This window comes from Lissotriton vulgaris, chromosome 4_1, assembly GCF_964263255.1.
Source record: "Lissotriton vulgaris chromosome 4_1, aLisVul1.2, whole genome shotgun sequence".
In the NCBI taxonomy this organism is placed as follows: domain Eukaryota; kingdom Metazoa; phylum Chordata; class Amphibia; order Caudata; family Salamandridae; genus Lissotriton; species Lissotriton vulgaris.
Window position 1 is genome coordinate 1,349,213,268 of NC_141691.1, and position 17,087 is coordinate 1,349,230,354.

General features: G+C 47.9%; 1 protein-coding gene across 1 annotated transcript in view; it reads right to left on the reverse strand.

Annotated features, from left to right (window-relative positions):
* The window catches only part of CEP192 (centrosomal protein 192), a 1,919,503-nt gene that overhangs the window by 969,683 nt on the left and 932,733 nt on the right, over positions 1–17,087 (reverse strand). Inside the window, exon 24 of the mRNA XM_086965571.1 lies at positions 7,124–7,261. Within this exon, the coding sequence (XP_086821697.1) occupies positions 7,124–7,261 (138 nt within the window). The remainder of the gene's footprint in view (positions 1–7,123; positions 7,262–17,087) is intronic.

Below are 17,087 nucleotides of genomic sequence, written 5' to 3' on the forward strand. Positions count from 1 at the left end.
TCTAGGGTGGCCCTTTGTGGTATATTCGTGTATAGGGCTTCCATATCTAGGGTGATGAGGAAATCTATCTCATCGGATCTTGGGAGCTCGGTGATTAGACGCAGGACATCAGTGGTGTCCTCGAGGTAAGATGGAATTGTTTTCACCAAGGTTTGAAGGAAATGGTCACAAAATTGTGAAAGGGGTTCCAGTATGGAGTTGATGCCCGAACCGATGGGTGTACCTGGCACGGGGCTCACTCCTTTATAGATTTTGGGTAGGTTATAGAAATAAGGGATTTTGGGATCCTTCTTAATCAGAAAGGATACTTCCTTTTTACTTAACCAACCCTGTGCTTTCGGCTGAGTCGACCAGGCCAGTGATGGTGTTCAGTCATCTTTCTGTTGGATTCTTGCTGATCGGTGTGTAATACCTGTGGTCGCTCAGTTGTCTGAAGCATTCAGTTTCGTAGTCTACCGTAACCATGACCACTGTTGCACCGCCTTTGTCAGCTTCTTTGATGGTGATTGTGGGGTCATTGGCTGGTGATTTGACGGCAAATGTCCCTTCTCTAGAGAGATTGCAAAAGGTTCTAGGACTATTCATTGATTAAATGCCCTTGAGCACCGCTTGTTCATACGTCAATCTCGTTGGGGACCATACCAGTATGTGGCATGAAGGATGACTGGTTGTGTAGGCCTGAGTCTTCACTTTCTTTACCATCAAAGAATGCTCTCAACCGTACCTTGCGGAAGAATTGATAGATCTCACAAGCTTGTTTGAACTGGTCTACTTTGTGAGTGGGCACAAAGCCCAACCCCTTTTGGAGAACCGTTTCTTCCAGGTCGGTCAGAACTCTGGGTGAAAGATTGACCACTTGGTTTTTTTCTTTGTATTGGTTGTGTGGCTCCTTGTTTCTTACACCCTCTGATGTGGTTCCTCCCTTTGTACTCGCTTGTCTGGCTGATTCCCTCTTCTTCGCCCTCGCCCTCTGCCCCAACCTCTGCCTAAAAAAGGCTGGTTCATGCCTGGGGGTCCAAAATGGGCCAGGCCTGTGGGTCCAAATTGTGGTGGGCCTGTGGGGAATACCAGGTACTGCCAGAACCAACTTCTATAACTGGGTTAACAACCTTGACCCCTACTTGAGGTTCACAATCCATACCTCTCTGCCCGAGATACCATTCCTGGACTTAATCAAATTAGACGGAGTTGCCCTAACCACAACCATGTATAAAAAGAGCACAGACCACAATAGCCCTTTGCTCTTTGAGAGCCACCACCCAAGGGCTTTAAAAGAGAACTTCCCTTTTGGCCAATTTCTTCGAATCCGAAGAAACTGTAGTTCACTGGCTGCCTATAAAAGTGAAGCTGTGCTTTTGGCAGAAAACCTTGTTGACAGGAATTTTCCAAAGAATAACATTTCCCTTGCACGAAAAAGAGCTTGCAACAATAACAGAGAGCCTACTGGAAGTAAGAGAGAGGGAAAACAGAAACCCTGACATGTGTGACAACATATACTCCTATGTCCAACCAAGTCACAAAAATACTGAAGAAACATTGGGGGATTCACAATATGAGCCACCACGCTTTGTGTTTAACCCCTCAAAGTACCTCAAAGACATGCTGATCAGCACAAGACCTAAAACAACAGGGACCAACAGACAACGAACATTGTGGGCATTACCAGCAGTTACTGGCCACTACCCCTGTGGCTCATGCACAGCATGCACATTTACCTCCACACACAAAAACATTACATGGAACAACAACTTCAGGTGGGAACTGCGCTCACACACAAATTGTAACACGGCAAATTGTATATACTTACTGATTTGCCCGTGCAACCTATACTATATAGGCATGGCAACAAGACCCGTCAAACTACGCATTTCAGAACACCGTAGCAACTTCCGATGCCATAAAACCAACACCAAAATGTGGACATAAAAAACTCTTCTGACTCCTTGAAATGGATGATTCTAGAGGCATCTCCCAGCATCTCCAAAATAAATCCATTTTTTCGAAAGCAGAGATGGATACACAGTCTGTCAACACATAACAATGGTCTTAATCAGGACATTCAGTGGGGTGCTCTCCAACGACGCCCTACACCTGACTACACCCCACAAGAACTGAACCACTACCCACTACAGAAACACAGACACTCAACTTCTGGGTAGCCACCACAACGGGGTCTCTACTTACAACTTTGAATAGTTTGCCTCCCTCGGGTAGGGGTGCAGCCACCTTTACGGGGTTTCCGCCTACCAATTTCAATAGATTTGCCCCTCTTACTTAGCTGACACCGCGTATGATTGGCCCACGGTGTGAGCTATAGATTCACAACTTGATACAAAAAACATAATGCATATCATCGTCCTACTTTGACCGCCAACATCTCTCCCCCTCAGCAGTGTACAGGACACTTCTGATGGACCCCGCTTTCTTTCTGGCTGACCCATCATATACTACACGACTGTACCGCGCATGCCGACGTAACGCTTCAATTCCACTACTTATGAATGATGGGCTATGACACAACTCATACATATGGCAACCAGCCTCCATGCTCGTCACAGGTTTCGACTTACCTCTTCAATATTGGCCGCCATGTAAACATCGCTTTTGACCCACCCCTAGTTCAACCAGCCTCCATGCACGTTACAGGTTTAAAATTACCTCTTCAATAATGGCCGCCATGTAAACATCGCTTTTGAGCCACCTCTTTCACACTCACTCTCCAGACCGTGCCCACCACAAGCCATTTGACGTCCCACATGACCTAGACTCCTCCTTTAAATAAACTCTCCACGGGTCGCGAAGTTATCTCCCGGGCCCGGTGGAGGAGGGTAGATCTAAGGATACCGAAATCATACGGCACACTCGAGTACTGGCCTCGACCACTATTGAGTTGCTGAGCGCCCCTAGCTACTTGGTTAACTATGCTCCAAGTATACCCTTTTAAAACCAAGCCAATGTGCAGTCGATGGTCAGCGCGTATCTCTCCTCCTTTTTGACCAGCAATGTGTGCCCCTTTTGAACTTCATAAGTAAGATTGAATATTTGGGCAGCTTTTTATATTTATTTTTATTTATGTAGGGAACCACGGCAGTGACAAACGCCAGATTAATCGCTCCACACTTTTGTGAGCTTTAATAGAGAGATCGAACCTGTGGGCATCGATTTATTTAGTTATTTATGTACGTAGTTACGGCATTGACAAACGTCAGAACAACCGCTCCGTACCCGCGGACGCATACGCTAGTAGCACTGAGAACATTACCAGGGATCAGCACCGACAGCACCACGAGGGGCCAGATACAAGTGAACCCACTCTTAGAAGCACACTTTAGCTTACAACAACAATCGACTATTAGAAGTCTGCACCTACGATTCACAACATGTACCAACGCATTATGAGTGGGGGTCTTGCTTCAATGCAGTATGCACATGGCGTAATAAATCGAACATTGTGGTAAAAAAATAGACGTGACAGATAGGTATACTGCACCTCCATTATACAAAGTTTCCCCAACAAGAGAGTTTTGTCGGCGCATTTGATTTCTAGTTCTGCACTCACAAAGGATTGTCAGAGTGATGGCACATATGCTTTTCCACCCCAGCACCTCCCAGTAAAGGCGGATACTGCGCGCTTCTACATGAGCATAGACATACGACGCCTCTGCAATGCGGGGCCCATTCAAACTAAGAGACACACACATCACATTGACATCCAGCAATGGGCCCGCGACTATTACACACACGTGCTTATGGGCTTATTCATTACTTGATGTGTAATACTTCTAGGACCATACCTGTTGGCAGCCACTTGCTTATACAACAGACACACCATATCACAACCCGTGTCCATCAACATACTACTGTTTATTTACCCCTAATGTTGTGACACACAAGGTTATTGTTGGTGTTAACCTTCTAAACGAGTTTTTACAAGTGTGAACAGTAGATAGTAACTCCTACTTTACTGCACTGTTTTTACAAAACATTTTTATCCCACCATTTGACACGCACAGGAGCAGAGCCGCATGACAGGTTCCACCGGGCACTGTTAAAGCCTGGGGACCAGAAAGAGTGGGTGAGTCCTCCTTAAAACCAACTGTTCCTACTGTTCTGTTCTATTTATCCACAGGGACTAGAATCACCTTAGCTCACTGAGGTAGATCACCTGTTTTGAAACACTTATCCTGTTTTTGCATTTTGTCTGCCAGCGAGCAGGCTCACTGATAAATAAGTAGCATGTTTTTGAGCCATCAGGGAATTCTTGTTGGTGTTGATGAATAATGTGTACTTATGTAAATTCCTTCTTCCATTGAATGTCTCTTTCTCCATCACAGGTAGATCCAGGCAGGTAGAAGACGACTCAGGGTAATATTGTTATCCCTGACGCACCTTTCCTTTTAATCACTTAATATTTCTTGTAGATAGCTCACTTTTCTAGGTCCTGAAGAATCACAGGGTTAATATACCAATAGCGAGAAACATGTTGACCAACACACTCTAACAAGAAAACATAGACCCGCAGAGAGGTTCATGTTAATGCCTTGTTTCACTCCTTTTAATTAGGACAGGAGACCCCAGAATAAAGTTTAGCAATTCCAGGTACTCCCAGCCCTATTTTAAACCACCACACAGCATCTACACCTTTTGACCCCACACCCGCACTCATCTTAAGGCAGTTGGATGGAAGATCTCCAACAAAGAGCCCCTTTTTAGGGAGCCCGTTGGGGATTGCACCGCCGTCCCAACGAGGAGCAGCCCAGATGATGAAGCATGACACCTGAAAGGGTGTGTGAGGGCACTTTGATCCAACAAAATGATCCCCACTACTACCCTTTATAGGGAAGAATGAGATCCCATCACCTTACTTCTCCTAAAGAGCTACTTCATTGAAGAGAGGAACAACATAGAAACCCTTTGTATATTCCCAAAACAGTTACCTGCCACCATCGCTCTTTGTGCTAAACCCAAAAGAGGGACAGTAGTCCACTGTTGGTCAATGAGAGTACACTTTGTGCACTCCTTCTGGTCATAGTACAAGTTCGAGACTTACTCAGGAACAGGCCCAAGTTTATGTGCACATGAAGGTATGGCCAAAAATCAAGTCAGGATACCAGATACATGCACTCAGGCACTTCCGTTGAGGGGAGACAGTTATAGACCATGCAAAGAATATTCCCGTCCTAACAAATGCCATCTAATCACTCTGGGCATTAGACATTTCAGATAAAAAAGAATGAAACAGTTTCCCTAATGTACACTGGATATATTGCAAACACAATCATAAGCCCAACTACTTTTTAATTAGATTAACAAATCAGCCATTCATAGGTGCACCAGGGAGCACGGTGGTGGTTTTATAGGATGCATGCTTTGTTTCACTTGTCTTAATTTGAACAGTAACTACTCTAGTGCACTGTGACTTTCGCACCTCTCCCGCTCCTCATTTTTTTTTACATTTCTTTACTGTTGCACAACAGGAAATTAACAGAGGCATGACGTTCACTACCTGGAAAATCTATCCAGCTACATAGGAGTTTCATGTGATGGTCGGTGGTATTTTGCAGTTTTTATATATTAGGAATTGTCCCTCATGGTATATTTCCAGATGTAAAAAAAAGATTCTATATGTTTTGGAATGTAGAATCCCCTGACGAAGGGCTCCTGTTTCAGCCCGAAATGCATTGGGATGATTTACATTGCTAGTCTCAAAATAATGTCAAGACCAGGTTTCATGTGGAAGATGCATTGACAAGAATCATATCCTTGAAATTAAATCGACTTGATCAAGATTGTGTCTACGAGCGTTATAATGAGTAGCACTTCTGTTTGTTGAATATTAGTGTCTATGCATAAAAAGGTTTTGTTCACGCTGTTTAAGAGCACTCAGTCACAATCAGGTTTTATTCCCATCGTGGGTAACAGTAGTGCACACTGTCTAGAGCATTTGTTCTAGGCACTCTTATTCTCATTCGGGGTGAGGGTGGAGCCCCCTCACAGAGTGCACACAAAGTTTAGTGAATTAGTTTATTAGTTCTTAATTCAGAACATTATTTTGAGTTACACTGGAGCGCAGCACAACTTTCTTCATTCGTTTTACTTATCAACATATGTCATAGTCAACAAACAGAAGCAGCAAAAGATAATAAAATTCAATCTTGCCACAGATGTTACCGATAATGCCTTTATATCCAGGCTGTAAAGGTATATTGTTGTAAAGTAGTTCTTCTATGCATACATGCCAACATTTTATAACATGAAAGTGAGAGAGGTCTAGAAGTGGCAAAGTAGTTATGAAATGAAACCGCGGAGAGAAGTAGTCGTAATAAAGGAGGGATGGGAAGGCGGAGACGTTGTGTTGGGGCCCTCTTAGTGTCTCCAGGGTTTAAATGATCTCACATTTTTTCCCTTCCGCCTGCACAGAAATACCTATGGTTTCAAGTCCGTGTCGGAGCACACCATTCAATTCCACCGAAAAAAATAAGCAGGTAAGGGTGAGCCCTCAGGAAGTTATGATAAGGTGTATGAACTGCAAGCAAATGAACTGGCGGTTAAAATTCCCAGAATAGTTAATATAAGGCGAAATGGGGAAGACCAACTTCTCTCGTCATTCCATGGGTAAAAGCTTTGATCTAAATTTATTTTAATTTAAAAAAAAACACGAAATTAATATTCAGTAAAAGGCCATGCCTAGAACAGGTTGTTCTTCCTGACAACAAGCATCTTCTAATGCTACCAAGAGGTCCAAATCATGTTATCATTTTGAGAAGTGGGGAGGGCAGGAGGCTCCCTAATGAGTGACAATAGCCATTGTATTATGTCATTTCCAGTGACAGTATTGTTAGGCAAGTAAGTAAATTTGAAATCTGAAGAAAAAAAACACCAAAATCGATCCTATTTTTCGTCACAGAATTTATCACCACCAAAAGAATCCTAGAACCACATGCTCCTAGATTCCTCGTGAAGCAGTTATATACGCTTACCAAATGTTAATAGGGATAAATAATTACTATTATTATTTGGGCTAAACGAGAGAGAAGCTGGTTCAATATTTTCAATTTAACATTGTACCTTCTATGAAAATTTACCCAACAAAATCAAGAAAGTAGAAATATATCATTTTTACCTGGCCATCATAACTTGCATGCATCACATGACTTAAGACGGAGGAAAACACCAATTGAATTGCCCGGTCAGTCTGTTTCAGCATTGCCGAATTCACAGGTTCTTTGGAAAATGCAAAACAGGGCCAAGCAACTGCATTCTGTAATAAAAGGCTTACATTATTTTACCATCGGATATTCTATTAAATAAAGTTACAATTGAAAAAAGACAGACCCTTTATTAAGACGAAAATTGCATTTAAGGAGTAAATAACTTGATTTCAGCGAGATCAGCATCCATCCCTTAAACTTGAAATCAGCGTATGCACCATAAGCTGATCACATTGCTAATCACCTCTGGCATATATCCTTAATAACATTAGCTCCATCGAAATAGGCTGGTGATTTAACAGCTATAACATGACACTTCCAAAGGCAGGATTTAGCAGTACAGATTACATAAACACCATACAGAAATTAGGACGGCACGGTGGCGACCACAGAATAGTAAAATCTACGGTTTACAAAGAAAACGCAAGTTGGAACACACAATTCTTAAAAACAGTGGTCTCTTTAGGTCATTTAAGATTATGTGAAGTTCATACAACTGAGAGGAATGTCAGAGTTCTGCAGCAAATAGAATTACCATATGACACTACAATAAACACTACAATACAACAGATTTATTTATATTTAACTTAGATTTGGTTTTAGAAGAACCAATAATTTACCTTCTGTAATGATCTTCTGGTGGGCACACTTTCTAATTGCAGATTCCTCAACCTTCAGAATATTCCCAGTTGCCAGTTGGATGTGGAAACTTTTAGTAGAAGGGCACCCACAAACTGCTAGGTGATGCCATGAGGCCTGCGTAGGCTTCGATCTGCCCCAGAAGTGGGGCCACATATAGGTGCCACCCCTACATGTCGAAGTCAGTTTCTTGCTTTATTCTTTCTGCACCCTCAAATGCAGAGCACACACTCAATTAGCCTAGTCTCTTCTCTTTCTAGGGGTGAGGCAGGGCAAAGCATGCCTAGAGAGTATGGCACTGCCCAACCTGGAAAGGAGTAAACTTTCAGCAAGAAAGCCACCGAGTCTTAAACACAAATCTATCTGCAAAAAAGATAGCCTAGGACGGTTGCCCAGATATAGCCTACAGTGCACTCATGCACCGAGCTGAAGTAATAGCAATGAGGAGCACCTGGCATTGGCACAAAAAGTACACATGAGAATTGTCAATACCAAGTTAAGCTCACACTGTGGCATGAAAAACGGGTTGGGAGGAAGTGCTGTAGGAAGCTGGCTTTTTATGTAGTGCACTAAAATGAGGTACACTTAGTACAAAGTCAAGATGACTTTTTGGCTTCTTTGGGACGCCCACCAGCCACCCAACAAGCTTTTCCCTGCCGCACATACCGCTGTGCTACTAGCAGATGGGGACTTCAATCACCGGCAGCCTCAGCGGCGCACATGCCAGTCATCAGACGTTTAAAGTGATATCGCCAGCGACAAAGGAGGTAGGATTGTCAGTGTGGTGGACTGGGCTTGTCCCTGGACTGGTTTTATTACAGTTTTAACCTGATAACATTCCAATAGCATCGCTTGTGGCTGATCTCTCGTCCAGAGGATTAAGAGGGTCTGCTTTATCCCCTCTTTTGACAGTGTCTTCCGGCTTCCCAGTTTTATCCTTTTATCACCTGATCATTTTGCTATGGTTAGGCGCAAGGTTTCGCAATCTACAGCCTAGGTGAAGGGAAAGACTGGCACCTCTTTACGGTTACCACTATGGATTCTTTCTTGCAGAGGCTGCAGTAGCGATAGATAAGGAGATCAAGCTGGTTAATAGGCGCCTCTCTAGGTCTCCAAATAGTATTTCTTATCTTCCCCTCCCCTCATAGATACTTTTGCGTCTCAGAGGGTGATGATGAACTCTTGAGCCTGTCCAGTAGCTCTGGGATTCCTGCAGACTCACAGATTTGCGCTGGGGGAACTAGTGTGTTAATTGTACATGCTGAGCAAAAGCCTACGCCAATGCCTCGCTCACCTGTCACTATAATGTGCAACGAGGGGGGGGGCATGACCCTACTTCCACACAGGAAAATGTCATTCACGCGATCAGTAAGTCGATGGAACCATCTCCAACCTGTAGAAGTCGACATGTAACTCTGGCAGCTAAGGGGAACTTGCGGTTGAGCTTTGGCTCTAAAAGGAAATTTCAATCTTTTGGTGGGGGGGTATTGTGCAGGGGGGGGGGGGATTTGGTTAAAAGCAAAGAAACCGAAACTTAACATAGTCTCTAAACCCCCAGCACCCGTCATAGCACATCCTACCACTATCCCTGCCCTGGATCTTCCTGGGGCACTGGAAGCTTCCCAGGCAGCGATGACCAGCTTGCTGGATTCAAAACTGGGGCCCATTGAGAGGCAGATTCAGATCGAGAAAATTATAGGATCCCGGAAAATGAATGACATGCCGCCCCTAACAGGAGAGACGAGTGTCGACTTGGGCCAGAGAACTGTACGGGACTCTGATATGAGGACAAACCCGATGAACCCCATCTTGGACCTATCACAAAATCAACCACAGAAACAAAATCAGCCTGTAGCACAGAGGGAGCTTAGGGCAATAAATATAGATGCAGGCGAGAGAAGGGATATTTCTTTACATGCCAGAGCCACAGATGAAAGTAATTGTGTAAGGGCCGGGAGTGTAGTCAGCAGAGAGGCTCAGCCACGGAATCTACCTGTATTTGACTTACCACCTGAATCCAGCCCCTATGAAGTAGTCCTAGTGAATGTTCCACCTCTCCCCTGGGGATTAGCGAATATTATGGGCAGCTAAAAAACAAAGTACTTCACTGGCTATCAAACAACGCCACCTTGGGTGCACAGGTGGCTAAAAATATCATCATGGCCCGTTGAGTTTGTTGGATTGGTAGTTCTTATAAAATGGTTATGGGCGATTGTGTTAGTATTAACTTTGATAGTACTCTCCTTGCTAGTAGGATACTATTCAGGGACACACACTCCGCATTTAGTATACCTGGATCTGTCATTAGGGCCTTACCATTGGTCTTTTTTTACAAACCCGATCCCTCAGGGGACATTTATAGTAATATTTCCATGGAAGCTCCCCGTGGTGGGTGGACACATAGATTTCCGCTAGATTTGAGCAACTGCCTACACCCGTGGTTCATGCAACATCCTTGACAGGCTGCCAGTATATTGCACCTACCTAGCTGGAGTCACCTGATGAATTTTCCCCATTAGCAGGGTTGGAGGAGGGTGATTGACTCAGGAGCCATTCACTTTCTGGCATCGATTCAGAGTTAAATAAGCAGCATTCACCAGTGGTAGTTGAGGGGGGACTCTTGCGTGTTTGTTAATAATATTTTAACATGGAATATTGAGGGCCTGGCTAACAAGTTTCACAACCCAATTTGGTTGCAATTTGTGAATCAATTCCCTGTGATTTGTTTACAGGAAATGTGGTTGGTGTATTGTGATTTATTTTTGGAAGGATACAAGGCTTTCTTTGCACATGATTTCCCTTTGGTGGATGGAAGACCTAAGGGTGGCCTAGTTCGGGGGCGTGGCCGAGCTGTGCTGCAGAATGGCCGCACATCAGAGCGGCTCCGCCGGCCGAGAAATGTATATCCTTCAGTTATCCGTACATGGCACGTTGGACCCCGATTCACGGAGGCAGACAACTCTCTCCTAAAGCCTGGTGAGCAGCGACAGGCTTTTCGTTGGTGGATGGAGCGGTGCTCCGAGTAAACTTTCATTGCCGCGTTGGAGGCCTACCTGGGTTCCCTTCGACGGAAGCAGGGACCTAAATTGAATGCTACAACCGAGGCGGGGACTTAAGGTGCTGGCGGTGCAGCGCGCGGGGCCGCAGGTCCGGTGTGTGAGGAGCGGCGGCACATGATCGGACCCCCCGGTGTCCTGTAGCCGGAAGGCGGAAAGAGTTGATGCGCGCCCGGCCGGAGCGCGCATCAGGGACTGCGCAGCCATTGGCAGGCTACGATGCCGCTGAGAGCCCCGGGCGGGTAAGGCGGACCCTGAGTGATACCACGGTGATCCTGGGTGACAGGTGAAAAATACCGGAGGTGCAGCGGAGTGAATCGCGTTCTGCGGGGCTGGCCTGTGCTAACGGGGACCAGCGGGATACTTGTCTGCTGCTAGGAGTAGTGGAGGAAGGGAGGCCTCGGGTGCCCATGCGGCCGCCATTTTGGGATGATACGGCGCTCTGAGACGGTAGGCGACTGGACAACTGATGTTGACCACGAGGGCTCGCTTTTAAATTGTGCACTTTGGAGGCGACTAATTGTTTTTACTTGACATGCATTAGACCTGGCATTATCCTGGTGGTGACAAGGCGCTCAGTGATTAGCAGCACCATTGGATTGCGAAAACATCACTCGCTGGTAGCCACACCCCCCTCACAATGTCACCTGGCTGTTGGTACGGTCAGCGGTGCCCACGAGACCCGCAGGACTTGGCAAGGCGGAGGTGTCCCTGCCTAACGGGGGGTATCGCACGTGGTGCATTGGGCTCATTGTAACGCAGAGTGCTGGGTAATTGGAGGAGACCTGCCCAGGCGCCATAACACTGCTTCAGAGCAGCGGGTAGGTCAGTATATCGGGCTGGAGGGCCAGGCCCTGGACCTACTGACTGCAGAGGTTAGGAGATCATACGTCCTGGCTGGAAATTTGTGACCAAGTGCACTGACAACTTACATTGGTGTCGTATAGTCATTGGACTGCGAGCATCCTGCACGCGATTATGACTGGAGGAGCAAGCAGACGCTGTGCAGATACATTAAACGGTGCGGAGGAAGCATATTGGATGCATCACATATAGGAGCCTAGGAGTTCAGTGGCAGAGGGAGATCCACAAAGTCTGAGGCAGTGTGAGTGTGTGGGAGTAGGCCTTTTTTCTTTCTTAGCTGCGTCCTTGAACACACTTTGAAAGCTCTCGCTGAGGAAGAGTCGGGGTTGATTTTCACTTACAACCTGCGCCACAGCGAGTGCTGACCACCACTATGGGGAAACCTGAAACGTGTCAACCGAAAATCAACTTCGATAAAAAGGCGAATAAAGCAGCGGATAGTGTCACTGGCCATCAAGAACAGCCGGGAGACAGCGCTTCGGACCACTCACCTGCTGATGACACGAGTGAAATGTTTAAAGATCTAAAGTCTAGCCTGCAAGGGATAGACTCTTAGAATGACTCACTTGCGGGAAAGATGGACAGGATAACGCAAAGGGTTGAAAAGCAGGAAAGCAGCATGTCTGTCCTGGAGACAAGGGTCATGGAAACGGAAGAAGGACAAACGGACATGGATAAGAAACTGCGTGGAATGGATCAATCAATCAATCACATCATTTATATAGCGCACTACTCACCCGGAGGGTCTTAAGGCGCTGGGGAAGGGGGGGTCCGCTACTGCTTGAACAGCCAGGTCTTGAGCTGCTTCCTGAAGGCGAGGTGGTCCTGGGTCAGGCGGAGGTGGGTAAGGAGGGAGTTCCAAGTCTTGGCGGCCAGGTAGGAGAAGGACCTTCCTCCTGTGGTGGCTCTTCGGATCCGGGGGACGGCGGCGAGGGCGTGGCTGGTCGATCGGAGAAGGCGTGTGGGAGCGTAGAAGTTGAGGCGGCTGTTGAGGTATGCTGGTCCTTGGTTGTGCAGGGCTTTGTGTGCGTGGGTGAGGAGACGGAAGGTGATTCTCTTGTTGACCGGGAGCCAGTGCAGATCTCTCAGGTGTCCGGAGACGTGGCTACGACGGGGGATGTCCAGTGTGAGAAGTTGGCCTGATATATAGTGCTCACTATTCTAGTGATCACTGTGTATCATTCCAAACGACCCTTATTGATTGGTTGTAAGTCAACCTTATAGACCAGCTATCCTAGTAGCATGGACAAGAGCAGTATTTAGGCTAAACTCTAGAGGGCGTGTTAAACCAGCTGTTATACCATCACATATACCCCTTGAACACCAAGTGAAAGGACACCACACAAGTGGTTATGAAAATAAAAGGATATTTATTTATAACAAGTCTACCCTGAACTCTTTATGAGACAGGGAGCTAAGCACACAACAAAACTCTTATGAAAATACTTCAAGTTGCACAATTTACACAAATGCCCGAGGGGCACGAAAAACCATATACACTAAAAGTGGAATGTGAAATACTAGCATGTAAGTAACAAGATCCAGAGGCTTCAGGATCGCTAGGACTACACCACTGAACCCTAAGGTTAGGAGCAGGAGGCCTAGGGAGATCGGGTGCAGAGTGTGCACTCTCACACGGGATGCGGGACAAAGTCTATGGATGCTAGTATTTGTAAAGTTACAGTTATCGGACGAATTCAACTAGATAGACTGAAAACGACAAAGGATCTGGACACTTAGATAGTGGACCTACGTTGGAGCACCGAAATGCTCAGGTAACCTAGCCCAGGGGCTGCGGCTGCATAGGGTTCAAAAGACGTCGGGAATCCTCGTTGAAGTCTATGGAGCCTGAAAGAAGAAGTTGCTGGCAGGCGACCAGTGAAGATATTCGGAGGGATCCAAGCCTGGATCGATGATGGAGATGACCTGAAAGCAGAGGGGACTCAGTTCTTAATTACTAGCCAGTGATTAGGTGGGCACCAGGATGGCACCGGATGAAGTCACCTCGACCAGGTGAGTGGGCGACGCTGGGCTCTGCTGTCTCTCGGACCAGGAGGCGTTGTCGGCGACCAGGAGGGAGGTGCGAGCTGTCCCACGAAGGTGTCTGCTGTCGGCGATGCTGGACCCAGGATTGGGGCAACAAACCTTGGCAAAGTCAAGCCCACGCGGTGGAGTCAAGATGGCGTCTGGAGTGGACCAGGAGGGTCCGGGGTGCTCCTCTCTTGGAAGGGAGCAAGGGCCAGTCTGGAGCAACCAGACCAGCGATGTAATCGTCGTGGTTCGTAGTCAGGAGGGCCACTAGCCAGCAGGCAAGTGACCCGACAACGCGGTGAGCAGCAAAGAGCAGAAGGGCCCCACGCAGATCTCGTGGATGCTGGGGGGCTGGACTTCGGTGCTGGAGCTGCTCAGGGTTAGGGCTTCTCAAACCCCAAAACCCTCACTCGAGGATCACTCGGCGGACGTACTGGATAAGCGTTGTGCAGTTTTTAAGATGGCCGGTCCCTTAAGGTCTCGTCACACCCACGAATCTCAGCTGGGCTGATGATGCAGGTAGAGGTCAGAGATGCCAGGGAATCCGGGTCTCGTCGAGCTGGGCAGTCTTGATCTGGAGGATGGACTTACAGCAAACCGCAAGCGCTTAGATGGTGCCCGCTGGTGCAGGGTGGCTACTCCTTAGCCACAAGGGATAATCTTCAGAAATAGTCAAGAGTCCTTTCGTGGAAACTAGTCAAGATTCAGAATTATCTAATTTGGGAAGGGGGCCTACTCCAACCTTTATTCCAAAAAAAGGGGCTGGCACGCGACTAGGTCCTGCCCATGAGTGGGACCAGGAGGGGGGTGGTTACACCCCTCTCCCTTGTCCGGACTTTCCCCAGCTCAGGGGCTGGTGTGCCCCTGGAACTGGTTTAAGCCGGCATATGCACAGTGAGCACCGGGGTGCCACTTGCAGTCACCTTCCTCTCAGCCCTGCCTACCTGGGATACACAAAACCCTGTCTGGGATGGTGCTAGCACCGCCCCTGACAGGAAACCCTTTGGCCAAGCTCTCCTCGCTGGAAGGACTCCCAGCAGCAGGAGGTCAGATTTGTGTCTGTGGTGGCAGCATCCATTTTGTGGAGCTGAGGCTGTGTTAAGCTTTAACCGGGGTTCACAGTTACATACATGTCGTGTCCCTCTAGAAGGGTGGAATGCTAACCCCGTCGCCAGAATTGGCGAGGGGTTAGTATTCCAATTCGTATGACACCTTACTCGACATGTTTTGATAAAGCGATACCAGAGTTGGCAAATAACCGCGAGGATTATAAGGCACTTAAGAGTATATGGTTCGCGTTATCATGGAACAGCTATTAGGACTTGGTTCCGCAAGCTGCAAATGGGCTCAGCTCATGCCAGAGCACCATCTCACATAATTCCAAGCACTCTGCCTTCAGGATTGTTAAGGCCCGCCATAGGAGTGACTGATAGGAATACATGTGTCCATTTTAGGGTTAGATATAGAGATACTATATCTAAAGCAAAGGGTGATTACACCACCTTGCCCCAGCGGTCGTGCAGCCAGTTGTGTTAGATTTGGATGGCCAGCCAGGGGTGGCATAATACATGCTGCAGCCCCTGGTAGGCCCTGGGTACAACTATGCCCTGGATACCTAAGGTATACTGTACAGGGACTGATAAGGTGGCCCAGTACCAATTGGTAAATGCACCTAAGGAACATGCTTGTCAATTTAGAGAGAGAACAGCGAGGCTGTGGGTCTGATTAGCAGGCCCACAGCCAGGGAAAGTCGTAAACCAGTGAAGCAAAAAGCAAAAATCTGGGGTGATCATAGGATTGCAGACCCTACTCTCCTACATCCAGGATGAGTCGTGCTGAGGTGTTCTGGATCTGCTGGAGTATTCTGGAGTTTGGCGGTGGTTCCAGCGTAGAGGGAGTTGCCGTAGTCCAGACGGCTGGTGACGAAGGCCTGGGTGACCGTCTTCCTGGTCTCGGTGGGGATCCTCCGGAAGATCTTACGTAGCATGCGCAGGATGTTGAAGCACGACGAGGAGACGGCGTTGACTTGTCTGGTCATGGAGAGTGAGGAGTCCAGGATGAAGCCTAGGTTGCGTCCGTGGTCTGTTGGTTTGGGTGCGCAGCCCAGGGCGGGGGGCCACCAGGAGTCGTCCCAGGCGGAGGGTGAAGATCCCAGGATGAGGACTTCCGTCTTGTCTGAGTTCAGTTTCAGGCGGCTGTTCCTCATCCACTCGGCTACTTCTTTCATTCCTTCGTGTAAGTTGGTTCTGGCGGTGGCGGGGTCGTTGGTGAGGGAGAGGATCAGCTGGGTGTCGTCGGCTTAGGAGATGATGTTGAGGTTGTGTTGGCGTGCGATGTCTCAGAGGGGGCTCATGTAGGCGTTGAAGAGGGTTGGGCTGAGTGAGGAGCCTTGAGGAACGCCGCAGATGACTTCGGTGGCTTCTGATCTGAACGGGGGAGGCGGACTCTGTGTCCTTCCGGCGAGGAACGAGGTGATCCATTCCAGTGCCTTCTCCTGGATTCCGACGTTGCTGAGGCGCTGTACTAGGGTACGGTGTCAGACAGTGTTGAAGGCCGCGGAGAGGTCTAGGAGGATGAGGGCCGCCGTTTCTCCGTTGTCGAGCAGGGCTCGAATGTCATCGGTAGCTGCGATCAGGGCGGTCTCGGTGCTGTGGTTGGCCCGAAAGCCAGACTGCGAGAGGTCGAGGGATCCGTTTGTCTCGAGGAAGGCGGCCAGCTGCTTGTTGACGGTCTTCTCGATGACTTTAGCAGGAAACGGGAACAGCGAGATGGGGCGGTAGTTCTTGAGGTCGCTGGGGTCGGCTGATGGCTTCTTTAGTAGAGCGCGGAGTTCGGCGTGCTTCCAGCTCTCAGGGAAGGTGGCGGTGTCGAAGGAGGTGTTGATGATGTCCCGCAGGTGGGGTGCGATGACAGCGTCGGCCTTGTTGAAGACGTGGTGGGGGCAGGGGTCGGTCGGAGATCCGGAGTGGATGGAGTTCATCGTGTGGATGGTGTCTTAGGTGCTGATCGGGGTCCAGGCGCGGAGGGTGGTGGTGGGGGGCGCTGGTTCAGTCGTGGCGTGCGTCGGTTGAGAGCTGAAGCTGTTGTGTATGTCCGCGATCTTGTTGTGGAAGTAGGAGGCGAGGGAGTTGCAGAGGTCCTGCGAAGGGGTGATGTCGTTGTTTCCGGCGTTGGGGTTGGAGAGCTCTTTAACAATGTTGAAGAGTTCCTTGCTGTTGTGTGCGTTGTTGTCCAGTCGTTCCTTGAATGCAGTTTTCTTGGTGGCGCGGATCAGTTGGTGGTGTTT